The sequence below is a fragment of the Lissotriton helveticus genome, chromosome 2_1, assembly GCF_964261635.1.
Source record: "Lissotriton helveticus chromosome 2_1, aLisHel1.1, whole genome shotgun sequence".
NCBI classification, from domain to species: domain Eukaryota; kingdom Metazoa; phylum Chordata; class Amphibia; order Caudata; family Salamandridae; genus Lissotriton; species Lissotriton helveticus.
In genome coordinates this window covers 1,973,125,915-1,973,153,542 of record NC_136059.1, presented here as the reverse complement: position 1 = coordinate 1,973,153,542, position 27,628 = coordinate 1,973,125,915, and the positions used below count along the sequence as shown (strand labels likewise).

At 43.2% G+C, this 27,628-nt stretch overlaps 1 protein-coding gene across 2 annotated transcripts in view; it reads left to right on the top strand.

The window, feature by feature from the left end:
- LRBA (LPS responsive beige-like anchor protein) overlaps positions 1 to 27,628 on the top strand; it is a 2,244,423-nt gene that overhangs the window by 472,089 nt on the left and 1,744,706 nt on the right. For both annotated transcript variants that reach the window (XM_078676915.1, XM_078676916.1), the window contains exons 25-28: positions 6,520 to 6,673; positions 20,799 to 20,979; positions 21,723 to 21,835; positions 22,265 to 22,372. In XM_078676915.1, coding sequence (XP_078533041.1) covers positions 6,520 to 6,673; positions 20,799 to 20,979; positions 21,723 to 21,835; positions 22,265 to 22,372 — 556 coding nt within the window. The remainder of the gene's footprint in view (positions 1 to 6,519; positions 6,674 to 20,798; positions 20,980 to 21,722; positions 21,836 to 22,264; positions 22,373 to 27,628) is intronic.

Genomic DNA, 27,628 nt, shown 5'->3' with positions numbered 1-27,628 from the left:
TTTAGCGCCCAAAGGGAACACTTTAATAACCGTTCAACCAAATGCACCCCCACAAAATCCACAGAATAAAACGGCTCCTACGCCACTTGCTGCCTTAACCAAACCATCTAATAATATAGCCAATATTCCAACTGAAAACCAATCGTTGGAGGCGAGGGGACAAAAGCCAAGATGGGGAAGGCCCAAACAGGTCCCAAACCCAGAATTACCACCAGAGGCAGTGCCCTTTGTGGTAGTTTTAACAGGGGTTCCGGTGTTACAAACTAGCAAGCGGGAGGGCTTCATGCAATTAAAAAATAAGATCATGCATTGGTTACGTGTATTCAGGCCAATAGCACCCCATATTAATGGTGAAATTATCCATGTCCGACGCCTCGAATGGGTGGGAAGTAGATCAAAAAATATTGAGGGCGATGTGGTGGTTGTAAACTTTAGGGATCCCAATGCAGTCCAATTTGTATTAAATTGGCCTCCAGGTATTACAAGTAGCTGCATAACACCCAGACCGTTGACATATTTCTACCCTAGGTCTGTGGTTTTTCCCTTTCAGCAACAACCAGCCGTGCATTCAACATCGCAAACTATACCCTGCCCTTATCCATCAGTTATGCAGAGGGCTGGCAATATACACCAAATGACGCAACCACCAACTAGACCCAATTTCATGGAGCCCTTTTATCCTTTAAACCCCGTACCTGCACCTGACGCCTTTGGTTGGAACTGTGTCCCATATAGGCAAACGAACTCCAACAATAGAAGAATGGACCATCTAACGCCCTTTACCCCCTTAGAAATTTTCAATAGATTTGACATCTTCAGTGGCCTAGATGACTGTGATTGATGCCAATTGTCTAGGGGGTTTGATGGAAATAAGTTGGAGAATGGCAATTTGTTGAGGGGGGGGGAAGTTGAAAGTGAACTATGTTTACTGAGAGCTTGTGTTAATATCAATGAAACTAAATCTTTGGGGAATGTAAGTTTATCGCCTGTGTTGGTACCAATAATTGGGGACAGTCCAATACCGAGGGAAAGCGCTGTACTCCAAAATGATTTGATAACTATAGAATCCAATGTCACTGGCCCAGAATGCCATACTATAGTTCCTGGGGAAGTGGGAAATGTACTGATGCAAAGAACTTAGGAAGCCTGCCAATTAATAAAACTGTTTTCCTGGAATATAGCAGGGGTATCGAAAAATTTAAGGGACCCGGAGTGGGCAAGCTTCATTGACACCTTTGATTTTTGTATGTTGCAAGAAACTTGGTCAATAGAAATTATACATAGGCTAGGATACAAATCTTATGGCATTAGTGCGATTCCCTCCAAGAGTGGTAGGCCCTCGGGAGGGCTGTTGATCTGGGTAAAAGTTAATCTAAGAGTGGATATAGAAGTAATGGATACCAACTCCCCTGACATATTGATTCTGAAAATCACTGCTTGTAAAGGGAAAAAACTCTATTTAGTGAATGTCTATAATAGACCAACATCCCACACAAGAGAATCCCCTTTATTAATCCATTTAGATCTTCTATTGGGTAAACTGGATACTAGAGAGAATTATGTCATCATGGCAGGTGATTTCAACTGTAATTTTGAGCCCATTATGGGGTTTAGTGACATCTTCGTAGAAGAAGACGAGGCTAATGGGATCCCTGTACTAGATAATATTAAATCAGTTAAATGTTCGCCCCTGGCCCTCCAAATGATGAAACTGTGTGCAGAATATAGCATTAGGGCATGCAATGGACGGCTACCATCAGACATTGTGAAGAAATCTACCTTTTATAGAGGGAAATACAAAAGTAACATAGATTACATTACTGCCTCGGTGTCATCATGGAAATTTCTTCTTGACATGCAGGTAATTGAAAGATTAGAAAGTGATCATTTCCCCCTAGTTCTTCAGATTGAGGACTCCCTATTTGGAGATATAGTTTCTATCCCGATTGGAGAAGCAACCAATGGTGACCACAATGAGATTCTTATTAGCAATAATAGACGTTCTCTTAAATGGCCACTATTACTGGGCAATGGGGAAATTATATCAGAAATTTATAAGCTCTTTGCTAGCATCTTTGGAGCATATTTAAACGATACCCCAAAGGAGGATAATGGTAGTTATTTTATGAAGCTCCATCAAAAAAATTTTGATGCTTTGAAGCTCCTAGTCACCAAGATGCCGAGGAAAGGGCAGCAGAAGACTCATAATTTGCCCCATAGTAAGCCTTGGTACAATAAAGACTGTAGGGAGTCTAAGAGGGCGCTTCTAAATGCGATTAAATCAAAGGCACAACCAGATGTCATGTTAGCCAGGAATAATTACAAACTGATCCAAAAAACATGCAAAATGGCATGGGAGGAAGCAAAATGGGCAGACCTGCTGCACGCAGCAAAAACACGTGATAACATAGCCTTTTGGAGGTTGATAGCGAATGGGAATCATCAAGGCAGAGTGGTCAAGGACGTCTATCTAGACGAACAGACTTGGGTAAACCATTTTTCTAACCTCTATAAGGAATATGAGGAACCCACCACAGATAGAACCCCAAGCCATGACACCGTGAGGGATACCTTGGATTTTACTCTAGGAGAAACAGAATTAGCAATAACACAGATCAAGTCTGGTAAAGCTCCTGGGTTAGATAAGATTCCGGGAGACTTGTATAAACACGAACTAAAAATATGGGCTCCTTATATTAACCATCTGTGTAACGAGCTATCCCGGAACCTGGACTTCCCAGAGAGCTGGAAGGGGGCGGAAATCGTTTTAATTTACAAGAAAGGCGATAGGATGGACCCTTCAAACTATCGTCCAATAAGTCTAATGGACATTTTACAAAAAATCTATACAAAACATATCCTATTTCGTGTAAATGATTGGCTGGACGAAAAGGCAATTTTGTCTAGATACCAAGCGGGATTTAGACCTAAAGTTAGTACAATTGACCAAATCTTTCGCTTTTGTTGCCTCTATTGGAAATATATCAAGATTAAAAAGGGCCAACTTCATGTCGCGTTTGTCGACTTAAGGGCGGCGTTTGATTTAGTCCCACGCAACTTATTGTGGGAAACATTGAGTTTAGTAGGGATGCCACCCACTCTGATAGCCCAAATTAAAGAGCTCCATAGAGGTAATTTTGCGAGAGTACGTTGGGGCCCAAAAGGTGAACTAACTCCCAAAATCCCCATTGAACGTGGAGTGCGCCAGGGGTGTGTACTGGCCCCCACATTGTTTTCGCTATTTGTGAATGACATTCCTCTATATTTGGAGGGATGCAAAAATGACTCTCCCAAGCTGAATGGCGAAAAAGTTACTTCCCTATTGTTTGCGGACGATACCATTCTAATTTCCCAGACAAAAAAAGGTCTCCAAGCTCTGTTAAACTCTTTTAACGATTATTGTAATAAGAAAGGTCTGGAGATTAACGGGAAAAAGACAAAGTGTATGGTCCTAAACCCAACTAAAACTGACAAGGGCTGTCCAACCTTAAATGGATTAAGACTGGAATCTGTCCCGCATTTTGGTTATCTGGGGGTAACACTGGACTCCAATTTCACATGGAAAGCCCAATTGGAAAAATGTAAGATGATGTTTACCAAGAATACAAAACCTATTCTTAGAGAGCAAGGCCAAAGTACCAGTAAGGCCGTGTCCCCTGCAGTTGAACTTTTTAAATTTAAGGTTCAACCGGCAGTGTTATACGGTTCAGAAATCTGGGGCCCATGGTCTAAAGATGCTTTTAGGGTCTTGGACAATAATTTCTTGAGAAGTTTGGTCAGAGTCCCAAGAAGTACTCCTCTGGTCCCACTTCAGCTTGATTTAAATTTCCGTAGAACGGACCATCATATTATTCTACGTCCTTTATTATTATGGATCAGGCTGTGGCGTGTACCCGAGCTGCAAGTATATAGAGATGGGCTCATAGAAATCATGGAGCTTGACAGCTTCAAGGTGATACCCTGGTTTAAACATGTTAAATTTTGGCTTACCTTACTAGGGTTGAAGCATTACTGGGAACACCCAGATTCACTTCCACCTAATTCAAAAACTATGGTAAAGGAGTGCTTTTGATCGTACATTAAGGATATGACCAAAAACGCATCATCTAGTGGGTCACTTGTAACAAGGTTTTTTACCTTCAAAGACGATCCATTCTTCGAGACCTTTTTGGATGAAATAGAACCACCCTTAGCAAAGACCTTATTTTTGAAATTTAGATATGGCAATCTCCAAATCGGTTCAACATTGGCTCGTTGGTCTGGTGGCGCAAACTCGACAAACCACGTAGAAGATGAGTTATGTACCATGTGTGGAAGTAACCAAAAAGAAAATGAGTCACATGTCCTCTTTCTCTGCCCAGCATATGCTCAGGCTAGAAAAAGATGGATCAAACCTATATGCTTAATATTAGGTGTAAGATCATGTTCCCATGCTTTAAGGATTTTTTTGTCTAACACTAGCCAACCTATTGTATTTAGTGTCAGCAAATTCTTGCATAGCATCTTTTTCCTAAGAAGAAAAATGGGATACAAATTGTAAATGTCAAAATTGTTGCTTATTAATAAGAGAAGGATAATTGATGAAATTCATTCCTGTCGCCCATAATTGTTCTTAACAAATTGTATAGCTACTATGAATGTTTTAACTCTTTGGATTTTACTTAAGAATCGACATGAAAATCGAACGAAGCAAGTTGTGTATTTCAAAAGAAATGTTTTATTGTACCTATGTAACTGTTCTTTTATGGTATTCATGCCGAAATAAAGATTTAAATGAATGAATGAGTGTGGGGACTGTCATCAATTGTTTAAGTCCTAAAATTTCACAAACGGTATTAGAACATTGGAATTTTGGTAGCTCCATTGAAAAAAATTGGAGTGCCCCGGGCTTATAATGGCTGGTATAAGCCCGAGCTCCAACATTCCAATGTTTCTTTGTTCACAGCTCTGGCTGTGAACAAAGGCTTCAGGGAGCCTGAGGGGATTTCAATCCCCTCGCGCTCCCTGAAGGCTTTGTTTTATTTGTTAGAACATTCTGCCCTCTAGTGGCAGAATGTTCCAATAGCCTTCTAGCCCTTCATAGCAGGGCTATACCAGCAATTAAAGTCCTGCTGCTTTGTTAAAATCCCTCGCCTTCGGCTCTGGTCTTTAACGCTGCAGCGGGCTTTAATAACCGGTATAGCCCGCTACGGCAGGCTATAAGGCTATATTAGAACATTGGAATGTTGGGAGCTCCATTGAAGACAATGGAGTGCTCCGTGCTTATAATGGCTGGTATAAGCCCAGAGGTCCTACATTCCCATGTTTCTTTGTTCACAGCTCTGGCTGTGAACAAAGGCTTCAGGGAGCCAGAGGGGATTTCAATCCCCTCACGCTCCCTGAAGGCTTTGTTTTATTTGTTAGAACATTCTGCCCTCAAGTGGCAGAATGTTCTAATAGCCTTAAAGCCCTTCGTAGCTGGGCTATACTGGCTATTAAAGTCCCTCTCCCTTGTTAAAGGCCCTCGCCTTCGACTTAGGCCTTTAACGCTGAAGAGGGCCTTTAATAGCCGGTATAGCCCTCTAAGGCGGGCTATAAGGCTACAATACGTTCACTATCCTGAGTCCAGGAGACATTGTTTGCCCAGACAGTAAAATCTCCCAGTACAAAGAGATTAGTGAGTGAGATGGCCAGATTTTTAATGAATTTTGAGAAGGCTGATCGAAAGTTATTCAAAGGCCCTGAAGTTCCGTGACAGCTGTTCCCTTTCTTGTCTTGATGTGGTGAGATATGGAAGCTTCTGGTTTCCTTAAGGAGTTAAATGTCAGCTTTTCATCTGCTGTCTTTCTAGCTATTCATTTTTAGCAACAAATTCAAACTTCATGCTACACTATGTATACTTTTTAGATTTATTTACCTGTATTTTTGAAGTAAAATCTATATAATCTAGTTTTCCAGGACCACACATGGGCTGGAGAATTCAGTTGTTGAGGGCTATAAATCGATCAATGAAGATTTCTAATATGAAAACTCATGTAACAAATAAGTAGTTTTTTTTCTGGTAAGTAGGTTTGCTGATAAGCAGTCATTCAGCTGAAAATTTCAGTTACTTGCAGATGACTTTTTAGGAAATAATGATAACATCTCCTTTGTGGCAGTAAATGTTCTCTAAAGCCGTATGTCTTACCTTCTTGTTTAACGCAGTGTTCAGGTTATTTAAAGCGCTGATTCTGACATTATTTTATGATGGACATAAGAAGTTTAGGGTAGTATTATTAAAGCTCCTACAAGACTGCTGCTTTGCTTTGAGGTATACAAGTTATTTATGAAATTATGCATTGCCCTAATAGCTCATTATACCCTCTTATACCCATTTATCTCCTCATATTTGACATTTTGTCTCTGCTCTAAATAGGACAGTAAGTATCAGAGTTTTAGCTACTGTGGAAGAGTGTTTCATATATTTGCACGCCACAGTTTGCACAAACTATTTACTTTGTTTTTGTTCATATTCACTTATATGTATGATTTTTCTTTCAGCCACTCTACTAAAACTGTGATGGACTTTGTGAATAATAGTGAAAATGTGATCTTTGTGCACAATACAGTTCATCTTATTTCTCAAGTGATGGATAACATGGTCATGGCTTGTGGTGGAATACTGCCTCTTCTGTCTGCAGCTACATCTGCTACTGTAAGGATATTTTGTGAATGTCATTTTCTTTAATTTTCATGCATACTTTCTTGAATCATTATTAAGTCAAATAAGTTTGCAATTCTAAGTCATAACACAAGTGACAAAATGATATGCTATATATAAACGCCTTTGAACCGAACAGTAGCATAGCATGAAGGCAGCACCAAAGAGATTGAAAGTATGAGTTTGAATTATTTAAGAATAACACATGCACATTAGATTATTATTGTGTTTGCTCTATGTAAGGTGTCATTATTTTTTATTGGATTATGCTCATCGAGCCTCCTTGTAGTAAAATCCAGTTGGCTTTCAGAAAGATCAATAAATATTCTAATCATCTTCACCAAGTTTCATTTTTTGTAAATTTGATTCATTCATGAGACAGTGTTTATAAAGCATTATTCGAAACGGGCAGTGAAATGAAGAAGGGACAAAATACCTCTTGCGATTCCAAGCGCCATTTTAAAGAGGTCATCAGTCTACTTGTTTTCCTATGGAAACTTCACTATACACATTGTAGACCACAAGGCTGTGATTACAATGTAGACCTTTTTCAAGGCGCTAAAATGCGTGAAAAACATTCAATATGTATTTTCTTTCACATAAATTGTTTGGCTACGATTTTAAACCACATGCAAAACCACATCTAGCCGTGTATCAGCTGGTGTCCCTTCTCAAATTATCATTGTATCATGCCCCAATATGTTCAAAATTCATGCTATTTTCAATATCTCAGCGAAACTTCATGGATTAAAGGTCATGTAAATTCCTAGAAAGTAACAAAAACCAAATGCCTAAATTAACAAACTTATAAAGAAATAATACAAAATATATAAAATATACTGGAACAATTTTCAAAATCGGGAAAGATCAATTGCCGCAACAGTGATCAACTACTCACTACTTCTTAATTTATTCAGTTCTAAAAACTTTATGATCATATATTCTCCTTTTTAATCATTTTCCCAAATGCACCCCTAATTCCTCCCCACAGTTCATTCCTCTGGGGTGTTTGGTTGAGAGATCAATGATGTGCCTAGACTCCAGGCGTCTAAGGGTTCGCAATCTGTCCCTCCACGCGGGTTTTCTGGAACAGAATCCAAACCAAAATATTGTAGTTTGGTTCTATCCCTGCAATGGAACTCCGCAAAGTGCCGTGCTACTGGATATGCAGGATCTGCTTTTTCTATCGCCCTCTGATGTTCTAAGATTCTTATTTTCAATTGATGAATAATGCTGCCTATATACTTTAGGCCGCATGGACAGACTAGGCAGTATACTGCATGCGTAGTGCTGCATGCTAAAAACCTAGAAATAACCATGGTCCTGCCTGTGTCTGGTAAGATATAATTTAGGACCCTTTTGCTCTGCGCACAGGCCTTGCATCTGCTGCAAGGATAAAAGCCCTTCATCTCTCTCAATGTGTTGGGTCGTTGCTGTATGGTGTCAACATTACTTTTCAATAACATGTCTTTAAGTGATCTAGCTTTACTGAATGTCACCAGGGGATAAGGTGGAATATCATCCCTGATGACACTGTCCGTTTTCAGAATGGGCCAGTGTTTTTTGAGCATTTTTTTAAAAAAGTGGGCCTCCGAGGATTAGAGAGTGACCATTCTGAATTTACCTTCGCTGTTGTTTATTGCCCTGCTGTTTTTTTCCATTCATAAGGAGTTTATCCCTTGGAATACCTCTGACCTTTTGTAATGTTTTCTCTAATAGTGTGTGGCCATAACCTCTCACATTAAATCTTGCCACACTCTCAGAGGCAGCTGCCTCAAAGTCTTCCTCTCTTGTACAGATTCTTTTTAGCCTGAGGAACACCCCATTGGGAATACTTTGGATCAGTGTAGTCGTGTGGCTACTGCTGGCGAACAAGACTGAGTTTCCAGCAGTGATTTTACGAAATAGTGCAGTGTGTATGGCATTATCCTCCACAAACACTTTCAGATCCAGAAAGTCCGCTGCCACCGACTAACTGTACCTGAAAAGTGAAGATTCAGATTATTCTCATTTAGAATCTTGATGTATTCATACTCTGATGCCTGTGTACCTTGCCATACGATGAACAAGTCATCGATGTATCTGGGCCACTGCACTACCTTGCCTTGCTCAGTCCCCTCCACGGTTCTGGGCACCCGCTCCTCCCACCAGCCAACGAACAAGTTTGCATAGCTGGGGGCGAAGCAGGTGCCCATTGCCGTCCCGGAGGTTTGCCTAAAGTACTGATCCTCGAATAGAAAGATGTTGTTCCTCAGACAGAAATCTATACATTAGAGTAACATTTGATTATGTAAGGCAAATCGTAACTGGCGTTTCTCAAGGTAAAATTGCACAGCTCTTAAGCCCTGTGTATGATCTATACAAGTGTACAGGCTTGTAATGTCTAGTACAATCAGTAAATCACTTGGATCCCACTTCAAAGAAGACATTTTGTTTAAAAAGTGCTTGTGTCTTTCGTGTATGAGTCCAATTGTGCAACTAAAGGAAACAAAAAATGATCAGTAAACCTAGACAAATGTTCCGTTAGGCTGCCAACTGAGGATATTATTGGCCTTCCAGGTGGGTCCACGTTGTTTTTGTGTAAATTCGGAATGTGATAAAAAGTCGGGATCACAGGATGGTTTATGCGGAGAAATAAATGTTCTTCTGTCCCTAACATGGAACTCGCATACCATTTGTTGATAAGTTGATCATACGATTTGATGCTACTTTGATACATCTTTTCTGGTGTCTTCTCATAATACCTCAAATCCGACAATTGACGTTGTGCCTCAGTCCAATACTTCAATCGTGTTTGGACAACAACGTTCCCACCTTTATCTGAAGGCTTTATTATTAGGGTCTTATCACTCATTAAGTTTTTCAACGCAGCTCTATCAGCCGGGCTGATGTTGTTTTTTGATGTGTTGATCTTACTTTGATTGGATCTAAATTTGATCAAGTCATTTACCATCGCCTCCGAAAAAATGTCAATGGCGTCGATTGGCATCTGAGGATTGAATGTCGATGCAGGCTTGAAGGGACTTTCATCTCTATCCTGCTCAATGCCGGCAACAGTGGCTCTCTCTGCAATAGTAGCTTCACTCCTAGGAGTTTCTTCTCTATCTGTTCTTAAGTTTTCCAAAATTTCCATTGCTGGTAAGTCCTTCACTAATAGAACATCCGTTGCTGTAATTCGGTTCGATATCTTTTTAGAGTTCTTTAAGTGTGATCTTAATTTGAAATACTTATGCAGCTTGAGTTTCCGAGTGAAATTAAAGAGATCAATTCTCGTTTGTGTGTACTCAAGTTTAATGGAGTGACAAAATGTTAGACCTAGGCTTAAAACTTTGATTTATTTATCAGTTAGGGGTTTATCTGTTAGGTTCCCCACAGTAAGGTTTGTGGCCTCTATTGCCGCTTGTTTGTTCTCTTCCTGCTGCGGTTTCCCCATGCTGGTGTTCTTCCCCTTCCTGCCCCTGCCTGCTCTGCGGGTTTGTCTGCATCCCTTTCCGGGGGCTTGTTCTTCCCCCCCCCCCCCCCCCCCCCCCGCAGCCATGATTGGCGGATGATTTCAAATTCGTCGTGAAAAGGGATTCTGTTTTTATCACCGCCCTTTGCTACGTTTTCATCACCAGACACATTCTCAGTGAGGTCAGACTCGGAGGTCTCCACTCTTGGTGTCACCACTTGCTTTGTTCTCCGATTGAATTCTTTTCTTGGTGCATCAACCTTGCGGGCAAAGATGAGGACCCTCCCTTGGAGATAATCATTCTCGTCCCTGACAAATTTCTCTTGTTTTCTAGTTTTAATTTTATGCTCGTATTTTAATAGTCTGGTCTTCATGTGTCCTCTAAGTGCTTCCACACGACTGCTGTTTTCTTCCTTTGTCAGTTCCCCTTCCAACAAGGTGATCTCCTCAAGTACTGTTGCTCGATCACTCCATGCGTATTTAACCAACATTGCCAAAGTTCCCCGGCAATACGATGCCGTATGTTCAGCCCAGTCTGTAAGAAGCTGCGGATCTGGGTTCTCGTAAGAGGGCACAGTATATACCCTCACCCCTCTTGGTACTCTACCCTCCTCGATATAACTTTGGAGGCCAGTTTCTTCCCAACATTTTCGTACCTCACGTTCGTGCAGTCTTTCAAGTTTTGACATTATATCATTAAGTTTCCCATTGGTTGCTATTGCTATTGGTGCTTTCTGCTGCATCTCCTTTCCATGTGATTTGAACATGTCCTTCGCCGCTTTGCGGTGTTCCGTTTCGCAAAACATATTATTCGGTCTTGTTCATTCACAATTCTCATGCACAATTCTCTTGTTGTACATACATACATACATACACACACACACACACGGATAGCCTTCAAAAGTGACTGGAGTTTTACTGTTCAGTGGCACATGCATCCCAGTATTAATGTTTTCATAATGTATATAATTGTTTGTGATGTCTTTAATATAATATTTGAACTTTGAGTACAATGCATTAAGATAGAAAATAAAAGGAACTAAATTGACTATTTTGGTGCTGTAAAAACAAATATTGAGAATGAACAAATTTGACTGCCAAGTAGTGTATTGCTAATGCAAGACTTACTCAGGAGTTGAAATCAGAGATAAAGATCTGACAATGATAAAACAACAGTCTTTTTAAAGGGCTCTAAATTCTAAAGTCAGCTATCTTGGGTTCAAAATTAGATCTCTAACTATAAAAGAAAAATTCTGTTTTGAAAACGAGGAGGTGCCAATCACCCAGCGGATAACATCAAGGGACAGAAGGTTTTGGCATTACTGGGATAGCAGTGCCTATTGTCACTAGTGTGAGAATCTACTCTTCCTTTTTTTTTTTGCCCTTCACCATTCAGTAGTTTTTCTCTGTTGGCATACAAAAGTACCTGCAGAGGGTAAAGCAAACTTGTAGGAAACTGAATGACCTCTGGTAAGGGACAATATTTATTACTCCTGAAAAGGTTGTAAATGTAACACCATTGAGTACTCCTGCCTCTGTACTTACTCTGAAAAATTGGAGTAGTTTGTGGTAATTTGGACTTGTGCCGAATTCTCTCATGAGTGGTAGAAGACCTCAACCAGCTGTCTCCAGTCGGGGCAGAGCTTGCTAGAGTCTAGGATGGACACTTGACTCTCGGGCTCCGCCGAGCCGACTCACAAATCCTGAATTATCCTGATCCCCGCGGGTGTTGGTGGCTATGAAAACCTGCCGTAAATGACGGTGATGCGGAACGCCAACAACTGACCGGTTGCGGAACGCAGAGGTGGCTGTATTCCGGACTAATGCACGAGGCACCCCGGCATAGGCCGCGAAGCACCGGACTGGAGTAGCGAGGCCGCCCGACGACGTCACACTGCGTGCGGCCGCCGGTGCGCTAGGTGTGGCGAAGGAAAGTCGACCCGGCGCACCCAGAGGAGATCGAACCTGGAGTGAGCTGCCACCCTATTTGACCGGAGAGGGGGAACAGGAAGCCCCTACGATATCAGCCTTGTTCATGTGGGAGTGGATTGCCCGGTGCCACGAGAAACACAGAGGCGGCAGCCATTACACTTGGATCGGGTGAGTGTAAAACCGCACTGACACGGGTGAAAACACTGGTGCCGGTACCTGAACGCCGACATGGGGGCCCTGAGACTAGAGCGCCATGAAGCTTGAGGCTTAAGAGCCGACAGTGGTGCCGTGACAGAAGGTCAATTTCCGAGGGTGTAACATCGGCGCTGCGTGATTGGGAGCCCCGTCAGCAGTGGCGCGGAAGGAGAGAGCCGCTGGAGTTGGACAGAGGGCTCTTCATATGTACAAGACTGACTAAGTGACGAGGTTGCGATGTCGCGCGACCAGTGTGACACCATACACGTAAAGGCCCTCTGTCTTGGCTATCGGTGTGATACCCGACTAGCGGACGACATCGGGAGGTGAGAGTGGCGAGCCGCGCTCAAGAAAGGGCTAGAAGAGTTGGAGGCTACCTAAAGCAGGAAGATGTGATGGTCTCACTAGCGGGGAGGCGCACGGTGTGGCGTGGAGCCCAAATATATGGGACACCTAGAGAGCTTAGTAGCGAGTCCGCTGCTGCCCCTGAGGAGCCTTTGACGGCATCGGCTGAGAGCTGGGGACACTGGTGATGCAGCGATAACTTTCGTGCTCCTTGGAAGCTCTGTTGGGCGACAGACTGCCTGCGACGCCTTGCATCCGAGTGAGCTCTCTGCATGCAGCAAGATGGGAAAACCTGATTGAAACCAGTCCAAGCTCCCTTTCACTCAAACACGTGCGAAATCTCAGGACAGGGGCGCCGGAGGCGAGAGTAGGCCCACCACCCCACCAGAGCAGGAACAGGACATTAGGAGCATGCTGCAGTCAATGGAGAAAGGTCTGCAGGAAGGTATATCCTCGCTAGGGGCGAAGATGGATGTGTTAACATATAGACTGGACAGAATGGGTGAGAGACTAGATAAGCATGCGGAGAGACTGGATATGTCGGAGAGGAGGATCACCGAGGTGGAAGAAGCGCAAACTACCATGGACACGGAACACAGACAATTGGGAAAGGTGCTGCAATTGCTTCAAGATAAGACTGAGGATTTGAAAGCCCGTTCCCGCCGCTGCAATGTGCGCATACTGGGCCTCCCTGAGACGACGCAGACAGGCAAGATGGAGCCCTTCATAGAACGCATGCTGGTGACCCTATTGGGTGAGGAGACATTCTCAAACACGCTCATAGTGGAGCACGCACATCGCACCTTGGCGCCGCGTCCAAAGCCGGGGGCACCACCCCGGCTGATAATTGCCAAACTCCCAAACTATAGGGACAGGGACGCTGCCCTGCGCGCTGCCAGAGAAAAGCAGTCGCTGTCTTATGAGGGCTCAGCCATTTCACTATACCCTGATTTTACAGCGAAGGTCCAGGAGGCGAGGAAACACTTTGTACCAATGAAATGGCAACTACGGGACCAAGGGATAGACTATGCAAAGTTATATCCGGCAAAGTTGAAAGTTAATAGAAATGGACAGACGCACATCTTCACGGAACCAAAAGCTCTACAGAAAGCGCTCAAAGACTGGGCTAAAGTGCATAGGAAGACACCGGAGCGAGACTTACTGGATGAGGCAGCGGATGGCAGATTGGAAGATCAGGACTGAAGGCGATTCCGCATCTGAGACCCACAAGGGACTGCCAATGTTCGAGGGGCAGATAGCTGTCGGCTGGTGCGGCTGGGATGAGTACCAAGCTTTGTGTTATTTTTTGTCTCTTTTATAATGGTTCGATGCAACCTCTGCCCACACGTGGTAACACTTTGTTTGCTGTTATTGTTATTTTTTGAGGGTGGGAGGGGGATGAAGGGGGGAGACACATGGGACAATCATTTCGCGACCTAGTTGGGGTGGTCCGCTGTGGGTGGGATGGGCGGGTAGAGGGGGGTTGGGTTGTTTTAACTCACTGCTCAGAGGTGCTGGCCAGATCAATTTGACATCAGATTTTTTATTGCTCTATATGAGGTGCAGGAGAATGTTGATCTCAGCTAGTTATGCAAGATAAGCCTGACGCGCCGGTCACAGAGAATGTGATGGGCGGGATGAATGCATTAACGTGGAATGTGCGCGGACTGAATGATTATCGCAAGTTGCGTAAGGTCTTGAATTACCTGACTAGACACAAGATGGACCTGGCCTTGATTCAAGAGACGCATTTACCCGCGAACAGCCGTAGGCTGAAAGCAAGGGGGCTGGGGGGGGCAGATCAATGCGGCTGGCTTCATGTCCCATGCGCGTGGGCAGCTGACATGGGTTAACCCGAAATCTGAATACACGCGAAGTGATCTCTCATCTGACCCGGACGGTAGATATGTGGTATCGTAGCTGACTGGTAGAGGTTTGGAGATCTTGGTTGTGAATGTTTATGGTCCTAACTATGACTGCCCCGAGTTTTATAGCAAGCTGGCTGACATAGCACGAGAGTTACCAGACATACCTACTCTGTGGGGAGGGGACTTTTTTATGACTAGGTGCCCAGTGGCGGACCGTTCGGGCGGCCCGGTCAGACACAAGGCTAAGGCAGCTCGGGAACTGGATAGGATATTGATTAGTGATGACCTAGTTGATGTTTGGCGCAGCCTGTACCCAGCGCTAGGTGGATTTACACATTATTCAGCCTTTCACAATATACACACACAAATAGACTACTGGTTAGCCTCGTCGGGGCTGCTCTCTCGGATCCGTAAATGCCAGGTTCTACCCCGCACTCTTTCGGACCACTCACCCATTCTATTGTTGCTCACACTGCCGCGGAAAGCGCTGCCCCCATTCACGTGGAGGTTCCCGCCGTACTCTCTACAAGACCCTAATTTCCGTGAGGAAATACATGAAGCAATTGAGACATTTCTTGTAACAAATATAGGGTCGGTGGACAGCTTCCAGACAGTCTGGGAGGCGTTTAAGGTTTACATACGGGGTGTGGCCATGAGTAAACACTCTGGGACTCTCCGCTCGATCCGCCGAAGGCTATCGATATTGGAGCGGCGACTGGCAGAATGTGAGAGACGTCTGTTATCAGGAGACACTGACACCTCTCAGGAAGAAATGAAAGGACTACTGTCAGAGTATCAGGTAGAGGCAGATGCGGAGGTAAAACATTTGGGTAAATACGCGATAGCTAGAGCTTATGGGGAGAGGGACAGGCCGGGGACTGTCCTAGCTAATATGATTAAACAGCAACGGCGAAAAGTTGCAATCACAGCTGTTAGGTCAAAGGAAGGTACTATACTCACAGAAGAGGAGGAGATAGCACACAGGTTTTCGGAATACTACTCTGATCTATACGCTTCACGAGCCACGGGAAACGAGGAGGATATCCTAGACTATCTGGAGCATATAAAACTCCCGTTCTGATCGAATGCGCAGCATGAATTTTTATTGCAGCCAATAGAGTTCGATGAGATTCGAGACGCCCTGGGAGGGATGAGGGCGAGTAGTGCTCCTGGAGCAGAAGGCCTAACGGTCAGTTTTTATAAGGCATTTCTGGAGCTGCTGCTACCGCACTTGTCTGCCTTGTTCGCGGACATGTGCGAAACTGGGCAAATGCCAAGCACAATGAGGGAAGCGTTAATAGTCGCAATACCGAAGCCTGATAAGCCCCCAGAGGAGTGTAGCTCCTATAGACCATTGTCGCTCCTTAATGTGGACACCAAAATATACGCTAAGGTACTCGCTACTAGGTTGGTCTCGGAGCTGATTGCTCCGGAACAGGCGGGGTTCGTGGCAGGCAGGAACATTGCATACAACTTACGTACGGTATTTGGTGCCATTCAACACACAAGACCGGATTCGAAGGCCATGGCAGTATTCTTGGACATGGAGAAGGCCTTCGACTCTGTGGAATGGCCTTTTCTGAGGGCGGTACTTACGCGGCTGGGGCTGGGCTCGGCATTCCTACAGATGGTGCCTGTGCTCTACAATGATCCGTGCGCACGAATTAAGCTGGGGAATCATGTCACTGAGCCTATTAAGATCCGCAGGGGCACGCGGCAGGGATGTCCTCTGTCGCCCACGCTATATGCACTGGTAGCTGAACTCCTGGCGTGTGCGATGCGAGAATACCACTCGCACCGGGGACTCAATTTCCCCACTTACCGCCTAGTCATAACAACTTTTGCAGCTGACACCCTGCTGTATGTCGGAGAACCTGAAAAGAATTTAGCGCCGTTTTTACGTGCGGTGGTCCGATTTGGAGCTCTGTCAGGCCTGACGGTCAATTGGAACAAATCAATAGCGTTCCCCATCACCAATTCCACATAACAATTTGAGATGGAATACCCATTGAGATGGACCACTGATTCTGTGCGTTATTTAGGGATTCGACTACACACAGACCCTGAGACGGTATTTCGCGAGAATTATGGCACTGCCATTGCCAATTTGGAGGATAATGTTGACATATGGATGGGGCTGCCCTTGTCCTTGCTAGGTAGAATATCGATAATGAAGATGGTGGTCTTACCAAGGCTGCTGTATTTATTTACGAATGTGCCGATGGTCCTCCCGAAGTGTTTTTTCGCTCGGCTCACGTCGCTGATGATAAAATTTGCTTGGGCTGCCAAGCAAGCGTGCAATGGAAAATTCTGGTCCTCCCTTATCAATTAGGTAGTCTCGGGGCTCCCGATTTTGAGGTATATTATCCAGTGGCGCAAGGGGCGCATTTACATAGCTGGATACATGACAGGGAAAACACACCATTCCTGAAGCTCGAAGCTCTATTTGCTGCCCCATTGCTGCTCCCAACAGTTGTGTTTGAACCAGCGAATCAACGCACGGGCCTGCTAGACTCATTGAACTTGCCTAGGCACGCCTGGCAGTCTCTGTTGCACTATCACGCAGGGGCGCTCTTGTACTCTCCGCTAATGCCTGTAGAATGGATGACCTGGCTAGCCCCATGCAAGGACAAAGGAGTGTTGGTAGCACTGAAAGCATTGGGTATACATACAGCGGGAGACATGTTTAAAGATGGGGCTCTCAAAACACTGTCGGAGGTGCACACACAGGAGATACAGCCCACCAGTTTGCAGAGTTTTCAATACCACAGAATTAGAGAGGCGTGGCGGGGACAGGTAGGAGACGACTTGCAGGAACCCCCAGAAACATTAGAACTTACCTATGTCATTAAATCGGAAACGCCGAGGAAAATGATCTCCAACCTATATAAGATAGCAATCGCTGAGAGTGACTGGGTACAGCAAGGCACGCTTGGCCTGGCAACGCGACCTAGATGCAGCACTTTATGATGACATGTGGCGTTACTGCTGCACTAGCACGTGGTCGGTCTCCCTGAATGGCAGTCACAGATTAGTGCATTTCAAATTCATCAACAGGGTTTACCACGCCCCTGAAAGGCTGCATCGGTTTGGGTTACATGAGGAAGCGACATGCGACCGGTGCAAGGCACAGGATGCAGGGTTTATGCACTTGGCGTGGGAATGTCCGGCCGGGCGTCATTATTGGGGCGAGGTGTTCCAGGAATTAAGCAGGATCCTTGAGGAGGAGATAGCCCCGTCTCCGGCGCTTGCACTGCTAGGTTATTCCAAAGTACTACCCAGGGCGCAGCGCAGGCTAGTGGACATGGGAATGCTAATGGCGAAGAGGAGACTGGCCATGTGCTGGATGAGGGGGCCCCTACCCAGGGCGACACAGTGGATTAGAGACCTGACTTATTGTTGCACGCAGTCAGAGACTTATAGCGAGCTTCTGCCTCCCAAAAACAGGCCCAATAATTTTTGGGGACTATATCTTGACTATAGGAGACGTCAGGACCTGTCGGTGGCTAGTAACGTTGCGGACGTGCCGGAAGACCCCCCCGGGGGGGACGATTGGTTGAGAGGCCTTTTGCTAGGAGTGGTTACAGCTGGTGTTCGTTACGCATTTGAGACCGCGGTTTGGCACTCGATGTGTATTATACAACACCTCAGAGATCATGCATCACAAGTTTAGAGCGACATTGATGATAGGTAGGCACCTCTAGTTTGTAGCGTTTTCTTGGGGGGTTTCCTTTCCTTTTTTTTCCTTTCTTATTATTGTTATTTTTTTGCATTTACCTTTGTCTTGTCACTTGAAAATGTGATTTCAACACTGGAAGTTTGACGATGCAAGCCCAAACACTGTGTTAACCTATGATGACCCACAGCTTAACGCTGCCCGACCTCCGGGATGTGGGCTGAAAGGCTGTGTATTGATCCTAAGGGTATATGTTTTTCTACACTTGGCTAATTATGATGCAACACACCTGATTTACAGTCTATGTTGAGATCACTGTGATAAATAAATAAAAATAAAAAAAACAGCTGTCTCCAGTCTGCTGTAAAGCCTGTTTTCTCTGAAAGTCCTGATACCAGAACATTAGTACCAGGAATAGGTCTAAAATATCCTCACAAAAGCATGCAGAAGCACTCATGACTACTGATTTTTAAAATTTTTTATAACAAACTTTATTGAATTTGACATAAAGTTCAAGTTGGCATCAATACATTGTGTGTTACTTTGATCAGGATCATAATTCTCCATTCCGCTATACACCTTACACAGTAGTAGGGAAAAAGTATCAATGATTGTTTCACGTCTCATATTACTCCCCCTGTCCCATGGCAACTCCCTGAGCATACTTCTAGGTATATTCAATTTGGAGCTCTTGTATGTGTCTGCATCCCAGCCTTGATTTCTCTTTATCCAGCAAGTGGGTGTCTGATTTGGTCATTCTTCTAAACTCTCCGCCCATCTGTAGGGTCTATTGACTTCTGGCCTGGTGCATGTTTCATTCCTTTCAGCACCTTTGCTTTGATCGTTCCTAGAAACATTTTTAACCCCACAATGCTCTCCCCAGTCTATGTATGTATCTGATACTTCTGTAGGCTGAATCCAGGGGAGTGCTGTACAGATTCAAAGAAAAGCATAAAGTAACCGATTAATATGGGAGGTAGTTGGTTTGTGGACGGTTAGTGTATTGTGATGTTGTGTTCATTAAAGAAGTACTTCTTCACCGGTTTCCTAAATTAGAGCAGCAATGGGGTGGTCTTGATGGATGCTGGATGTTGTTCCAGATCCTGGCTGCATAGATGGAAATGTAATCTAATTAAGTCATCTGAAAGTAAGCCGTGTTGAGTAATTAACGTATCTTTGTGATGAATTTGACATGTGTACTATTACTCATGTTTTAGCATAAACTTGATGGGTAATACTTAAAATGATGCTTATGCTCCCAATTGAGCTGTTAGCAGCACCTTTGTTTGCTAATCTCAATGTATGTGTTTAAAGGCTTTGAAACAGTGTTTCAATGATTTTGCCATTTTTAGAAGGAGTAGAAATAAACAATGATGTACTGAACTGCAATTATCTAAATGTCTAAGTCCTTTCATTTGTGAGGTGTGGTCATGTGGGTTCAGAGATTGCTCCTTATCTCTGGACTTCACGAGAAGAATATACACTTTTGGGTCTGCCATCCAGCTCTGATGGGAAATCGTAGTTCCGCTTTTCTATTCCTGTGTTTCTCTGCTGATATACTGGGGAGACTGTTGGTGAGTAGGTAGAGCTCACTGTGGCAGCAGGTTCTTCTGTGATCATCTCCGAGGCGATTAGCCTTCTTGCAGTAAGCCTCCTGGGCATCAGGTTCTCATAAGGGCCATGTGAGAAGCACTGATGTAGAACGCAGTAAACACTGTAGTTTCAAAGCCAAACTGCGGACAGTAAGTTGTGCGTCCCATTGCTAGATTAGAGTTGTGGGTCAATGCACAAAAATTGAGATTGGTGCCTCCTTTCTCAGATATGTGGCATGACAGCGTTGAGATGTCAGTAGAGGAGGCCCATTGATGGACAAGGTGTTGTCCAGAAGTGGCAGTAGCGGTCATGAGGATCAAACATTTAAATTCTCCATGGAAGAGGTGGATTGATTGTGGTGCATGAAGGCACCCTTCAGTCTCACTGCACAGTAGAGTTCCCAGTAGAGATCGCCAGCAGTTGCAGAAATGCTGACTTGAGGCCATAGCATAATTTGTATTATGTTACAAAGGGTGTTCCGTAGTTCATAAGGGCTCCAGCACCCCACTTCAACTGGTGACGGTTACAGGATTATGATCACTTTCAAGTCCAAAATGAATTTTAACATTCAGCAGCATGTGCCGAAAATTCAGTGTAGTAAAACTGCAATATATATGAGACTTCCTGTTCCCTGAGCAAAGTGTATATTGAGCCAGGATATTTGAGGGGAATAGTCCAATAAATAAGGGGTGTCTAGAGGATAACAAAATAGCTCTATAATCCAGCTTTAAAAGATCCTGTGTTTAGAAATATTGGTTTAGGAACAGAAGATTCCTAAACCTAATGAGGTATGTGAGAAAAAGTAAGCTGTTAAAATCCCTCACCCCGAAAATAGTTAAAGTTGAAGATGCATCACATATCTTTTGCCTGTAAATTGGAGGCATTTTAGACAATATATTTTCATACATCGAAGAGTGAGTTTTAGACATTCAATTGCCATTTGTAAGGAATAACCTATTTTTACATGTTTTTACTTTTTGGTCATTTATTGCATCATTTCGTTTGTGTTTTGGAATACCAGATTTAGATGAATCAAACTGTCTCCTATTTCCTCTGTAGCATGAACTGGAGAGCATTGAGCCAACGCAGGGCCTATCTATTGAAGCTTCTATATCGTTCCTCCAGAGGCTAATCAGTCTTGTTGATGTGTTAATATTTGCCAGCTCTCTCGGCTTTTCTGAAATTGAAGCTGAGAAGAACATGTCATCAGGTGGAATTTTGCGGCAATGTCTGCGATTAGGTAAGTCTGCCAACTGGAGCTGTTGGAGGAGTATTTTTCTTTATTATTTTTCTTTATTATACAGTTGCTAGTATCTTTGGATTCCAGATGAGGGCTTTGAGGAAATCAGTACTGGATGGTCATTGTTTTTGCCTGTTATTTACAGATTAGATGTTTCATGGAGTATCTGCTTAAAATAGATTGCTTGAAACTATTGTAGTGAGAAGTGACCTTTGCTACTTTTGTTCTGCATTGCCTCTCGAAAGAGGTTCAACATTTTCAGCATCTGTCACAAGTGCACACAGTTTGTCATACGTGCATGTACTCGGTTCTTTTATTCCTTTGCACACAAAAGAATCGTCATGCCCACATATACTAAAAATAGGTCAGGATAGAATATAGGCATCTACAATAGGCACCAGACTAATGAAAGATGCCTTGTTGATGGATGGTGCAGTTGGGCTTTGAGAAGTTGTTTTTAGTAGAACTCTTGAGTTATGATAGTCTTCTAGGTGATTTGTTAACATTCCCAGTTCATTGTCTGTGATTGTTTACTATTACAATATTCCATAGTACCCCTACAGTAGTCTCAAGAATTCATGCTTTGCTGAAATGAAAAATTGTAACGTGTCTGAAAAGTTGGTAAATGTTGTATCTTTCATGTGCAAGCTACAATTAAGAAGGTACACTTTAAACTTTTCATGTGTAACTGCCACTCCTTTAATTACAATGGTGATCTTCTTGTTATTTCCTTTTTGTGACAGTCTGTGCTGTGGCAGTAAGGAATTGTTTGGAGTGCCAGCATCATACACAAATTAAGTACAGCACGGATAATGCAAAAGGCTTGAAAGGAACGCAAGGAAAGACTGTAGTAAAGGCAAGTGTTTATTTTAAACTTCGCTACATTACTCAACCATGATTCCTTCATTAGTGTGCACTGTAGTTGCTTCATGCTTAAAGTTCTTAAGTTAATAAATGCTCTTAAATGTAAACTTTTAAAATGTGACACATTAGAAATAATGAAGCCGTAGTCGAGAGCTGTAAAGCATCACTTTCCTTGTAAATAGATTGGAAGCTCCCATGAGTTTTTTGTTTTAACGCGAATGCTTGGTTTCTCTTACTTTATCTGCATTTCATATTTACACTTTGTAGATACTTACAGTTTCTCCTTATGGCTTAGATAGGTATCCATGGTTCGGAAGGCATCCTTTTAGGTATTGATTTTCTTGTCCATTTTTTTAATGTTACAGTAATTATGCCAGCCTGCCAGCATCATTTCATATAATTGTCTCTTTTTTCAATTTAGAGTCCTGTTGACATTGTGACGGGTGGGATGTCCCCTGTCCGTGACCTTGACAGACTTCTTCAAGACATGGATATAAACCGACTACGGGCAGTAGTCTTCAGAGATATTGTGAGTTTTTAAAAAAAATATTTCTTTGGTGTTGCTCCATATCAACAGATTACATACAAATATCAGCATTAGTCTCTGTCACCTCAGCCGAGGTGGAACACTGTTTCATATCAGTACAAATCAAGCTTTAGACCACCGATGTAGCCAGTGGAGGAGACTCTTATTCCACATTCCTTAACATTTTATAAACAATCCCAAAATCATAACTGCAACTAACCACTCCCCCCCACCCGCACTCCACCCCTACACCCCCCCCCCCGCCAGGTCTGGGTACCTCGAGGTCTGTACTTTGTATGATCTATACTGGATCTCTTTATATCTGCCCACTGTGTCCCGGGGCCGTTCCCCCTGTGGAAGGCGCCACCTCCTCATTTGCTTGTGTGGATTGTGTGGTGTGCCCGTTATCTCTTGCATCATTGTTCCCCATGCCAGCAGCACTTCCAGTAGTTTATGATCTCTCCTGGTGTTACACTTATGCACTTCTTCAGCCAGTGCCCACTCCCTCAAATCTGTTCTCCACTTCGCCACTATTGGTCCCTGTTGAGTTAGCCAATGGATCGCAATACGCCGTTTGGCTAGAACTAGTCCCAGGAACCTCCTACTTGTTTTGCGCCTAGGATCTCGTGGAATCAAGCCCAATATGCAAACGCATGGGTCCAAATCAATTACCCATCCCGTTATCCTGGTCAGGTCTTCTATGACCGGCCACCAGTAGTCCTTGATTGTTTGGCACAACCAAGAGATATTGTGAGTTATTAAAAGTCTTCCTCCTTCGTTATTGCAGTGTGTGGAATAGTGAGATGTGTGCCGTAATATTTTCTTTATTTGTCTGATTTATAATTGAGTTTGTACTTATCTTAATTTGTATATTAATAGGTATTGTGTATTTAGCAAGTTCTAATTTGCGTTTACCAATATTCACATGCCTTTGGTGACGGCGTCAGAATTGTTAATACAAAAAAACAGGAAAACATAAAAATCTCCATAATAATCCATAGGAGAGATCTCAAATTAAGTAGGCCTCATGTCTGTAGGGATCGTGTTTTTCTACCTCTTTAACTTCTTTTTATGCCCTGACCACGATAGATCACAAAAACAAATGTGATCTTTAAGTTCCACTTGTACATTTTTTTAGAATTAATCATTATAATGACAGTATTCTGTGTTCAGGTTTTTAATGTGGTATCGTGCATAGGAAAAGTTTATTTTTTATTTTCATTACAGCTAACACAGTCCTTCTGATCATTTGCTATGCAACGTTCTTGTATTGAAGATTGATAAAGTGCCCTAGTCAAAAATGTATTTTAGAGTCTGTTGAAGAGTAAAAGAGTTTTCCTATGGTACTGTTTCATGTACTTTTCATGTCTGTGTGTGTTGTCGCAAAACATCTAAAATGGAAATATTCATTGACTAGTTATGTACAGTTAGTATAAATCGGAAGTACTGTGCCCTTTTTACATTTTTAGGAAGTTGGATGTTTCACAAAGACATGTAACAGTATGCTAAAGAATACTCCTTTAGTACTACTTCCTATACTTAGAAATGCTTTTTCCAATTAGCCACTAAGCTGGCAGATGACACCGTCTTAGGTAGACCAATCCCGTAGCAGTTTAGGTCTTTTCCTGAAGGCCCATTTTGCTATGGTATTGTACGCTACCAACTTAGTTATTTAAGCAGTATTTTTAACTACCTTTCCTCATCTTAATAGCTCCCCTTACTGCAACATTGTAACACTCTACATTTAAACTAATGTGTAAAATAAAAACATTTTGCTCTTTTTGAGTGCAGTTAACATGACAGAGGTTTTGGCCACTGCATTGCCTCAGACCACTGTCCGTAAAGGAAACCCTCAATTTTGTTGCTAACTGAGCTAGAGAAAAAAACAATATTTTGTTTTTTTAATGGTAATGTTCACATTAATACAACAGTATAATGTATGTGTAAAGTATGAAATGGACAAAATATGTTTTATTACTAGTGGTAGCTGCCCCAATAAAACTAAATTAGGTTGAATAGGCTCAGGAAAAACATTAGAAAGTGTTTAAGGCAGTGAGTGCGTGGAACAATCTCCAGTCTAAATCTAGATTGCCATCTAAAGTGCAAAAGCAATTAACTCCTCATGCAAGGGGGTTTCCTACTACCCCAAGTGCTGAGCCCTTTTTATGTCTTGCATGAGACGACGCTTGCACTATCGCTTGTGATACATTTTGTTTACTTAAAGGGGCTTGAAGCCCTCCCATTGCTTATCATTCTGTGGCGTCATTGTCATGCTTATTTAATGCCTCCTAATTGGTCAGTGCGTGCCGGTTTCACTTCCTTTTCTTTAGTTTGTCGCATGGACCAAGTACTGATGGCTTCATTTTGATTTGCGTCCTTCCGCTGAGATTTAGGTACTACTTTCTATCTTCTTCCCCCTGTTGTCTGTGTTGCTTATCCCTCCCAGCCTCCCACTGTCAGTATTGCTTCTTAATGTCCCACCATCCAGTTGTCCTTGTTACTTTTTTCCTCACGCCCACTCATTGCCCGTCTTGATTCTTAATTGTCCGTCTTGATTCTTAGTTGTCCATCTTGATTCTTAGTTGTCCGTCTTGCTTTTTCCCTCCCACCCTCCTGTTGTCAGTATTGCTTCTTCACTCCTACCCTCCCGCTTTCTGTCTTGTTTCTTCCCTCCCACCCTCCCGTTGTCTGTCTTGCTTCTTCCCTCCCACCCTCCCGTTGTCTGTCTTGCTTCTTCCCTCCCACCCTCCCGTTGTCTGTCTTGCTTCTTCCCTCCCACCCTCCCGTTGTCTGTCTTGCTTCTTCCCTCCCACCCTCCCGTTGTCTGTCTTGCTTCTTCCCTCCCACCCATCCGTTGTCTGTCTTGCTTATTCCCTCCCATTGTCTGTCTTGCTTATTCCCTCCCATTGTCTGTCTTGCTTATTCCCTCCCATTGTCTGTCTTGCTTATTCCCTCCCATTGTCTGTCTTGCTCATTCCCTCCCATTGTCTGTCTTGCTCATTCCCTCCCATTGTCTGTCTTGCTTATTCCCTCCCATTGTCTGTCTTGCTTCTTGCCATATCATAGCACTTTTTCTTCCTTAACTTCAGCCATGCTGCACAGCGCCACTGCTATAGAACAAGACTAAGACATTTTCACAGCAAATAGATCTCACATAGGCGATACATTGACTTTGCCAATGCTTGTTTGATATGTGGGTCAGCCTGTGCTCAAGCCGTCATAATTTTGTTTTCCAAAAAATAAATAAAGGTCAAATATGCGTTTTTATCCCCCCCATGTTGGGCAATCTAAAGGTACCCAGGGTTTGTGGACTTGCCCAAAGGGAACCAAGAACATAGACTAAAGAAAAGGATTTTCTTTTCTAAACAAATGCGAGGTACCCAAAGCCCTGGAGCAGGAGCACAGGTGATATATAGGGCCCAGGGACGGAACCTGCGTAATATCTGATCTGCGCTGCAGCCACCATTAAGACGGTCCTGGCAGGGGAGAGGAGCGCAGGTGTGAGGCTGAAAGGCACTCAGACGGTGATTGGTACAGGAAGCAGGATTGCTGGAAACCAGTGAGGAGCATGGGGGGGGAAGGGTGGTAAAGCAAGGGTACAGAATTATGGACAAACCTAGAAAAAGGCACATCAATGCAAGCTTTGGCAAATCCAATAGGTCTCGCCTATGTGAGAGCTATTGGCTTTGCCTATGTCTTTTAGGCATGTTGTACAGCAGAGTGGCTGCTGTTCCGAACAGCTAAAAGTTAGAAGAGTGGAGTGCAGTGCTCTGGAGTGGCTTAGAGTGGAGTGACATAGGGTAGAGTGTCATGGCATAAAGTGGAGTGGCGTGGAGTAGAGTGGGCCATGTGTCATAGAGTGGTTTGGCACGGAATAGAGTAGTGCAGTTGTGGCTGTAAGTAACTAACGCATCAATTGAGACTGCAGGCATTGTGAAAGCAACATAACTAAGAAGCTGTTTGCCTGTGTTAAAAGTAGGAAATCACATTACATGTCTAGGAATAATACCAAAATGCTTACAAAATTAAAAAAATTGTGTATTGCAAAAAGAAGAGGAAAAACAAAGACTAGCAAGAAAAAGAATGTAAGTGAAGGCTATGGGAGCTAAGCAATCAAAAGATTGCAAATAAGAAGGACAATGAAAACAACTAATAGTATACTGTCGGCAGATTGTAAGCCCATTTAATTGTAAAGAATAAGTCTAGCAGCTCAGCACACATGCTGCTTAGGCAAGACCTAAAACGGAGCAAAACGCTGCACAAAACAGGGTTAGAAATAGAACAGAAGCTGAGTGATAAAGCATGAAACGGTTAAAGGATGGAACCGAAATGGAGCAGAAAGATGCGCAAAACAAGTACAACACAGAGCAGGACAGGGCAGTCGGGCACAAACAAAGAAAAAGAGCCATAGAATAGGTACAAAAGTGCCAAAATATTTAGCAATAAGGCATTAAATAGGGTGAGACGGAGTAGGAGCTCACAGAACAATTGGGCACACAGATGTATATAGAGAGATCAACCATGAGGGAAGCGAGACAGAACTCAGGGGGCTGGTACAGGAGCACAGGTGGTGAGTCCCAGAGGTTAGGAATGGAACCTGGTTAATGTATGTATGGTGCATGTAAGTATGTATAATCTAATGTTCATTAAAATGTAATGTTTGGGAATGAATTTGTGTGAAGAGAATTTTGGAATTAAATCCAAACTGCTGTCATTACACCCAACTTTAGGAAAATCTACCACAGCCCAGCAAACCCTTGAAGCAGAAATGACAACTTTGTTTCAGTGTGCTACACAACCGCCAGTCTGCTTCAAACTCGCAGAGTAGCAGAAACACCACTTGCAAATATAAGGACAAATCTGCTCTTTACAATAGACAGAGGCCATCAATCTGCATTGAAATAGCATAGCCCTTGATAGAAAAATGAGGGAATGTGGGTCACTGACACACCGAAACACAGGATCAAATTTTGGCTCCACAATCACAGCCAGCAAATTAGAACTGAATTAGCTGAAACATTCAGTGTGAGGGTTTTATACGAAATCACCAGGGTTCGTCTCTGTCCACCTTATTATTTAATTTGTATCTGTATTTCTTGCACACTTCGTTAAGATGCACTGTCTGCAAATCCATATTTACGCAGATGATGCTCATACCTATTTGCTGAAATTACCAACTTAGTTATTTTAAGATCAATGCTAAGCCGACCGTACGCTTTAATTAGATTTGATGTAGTTTATCATTAACCTATCAATGTA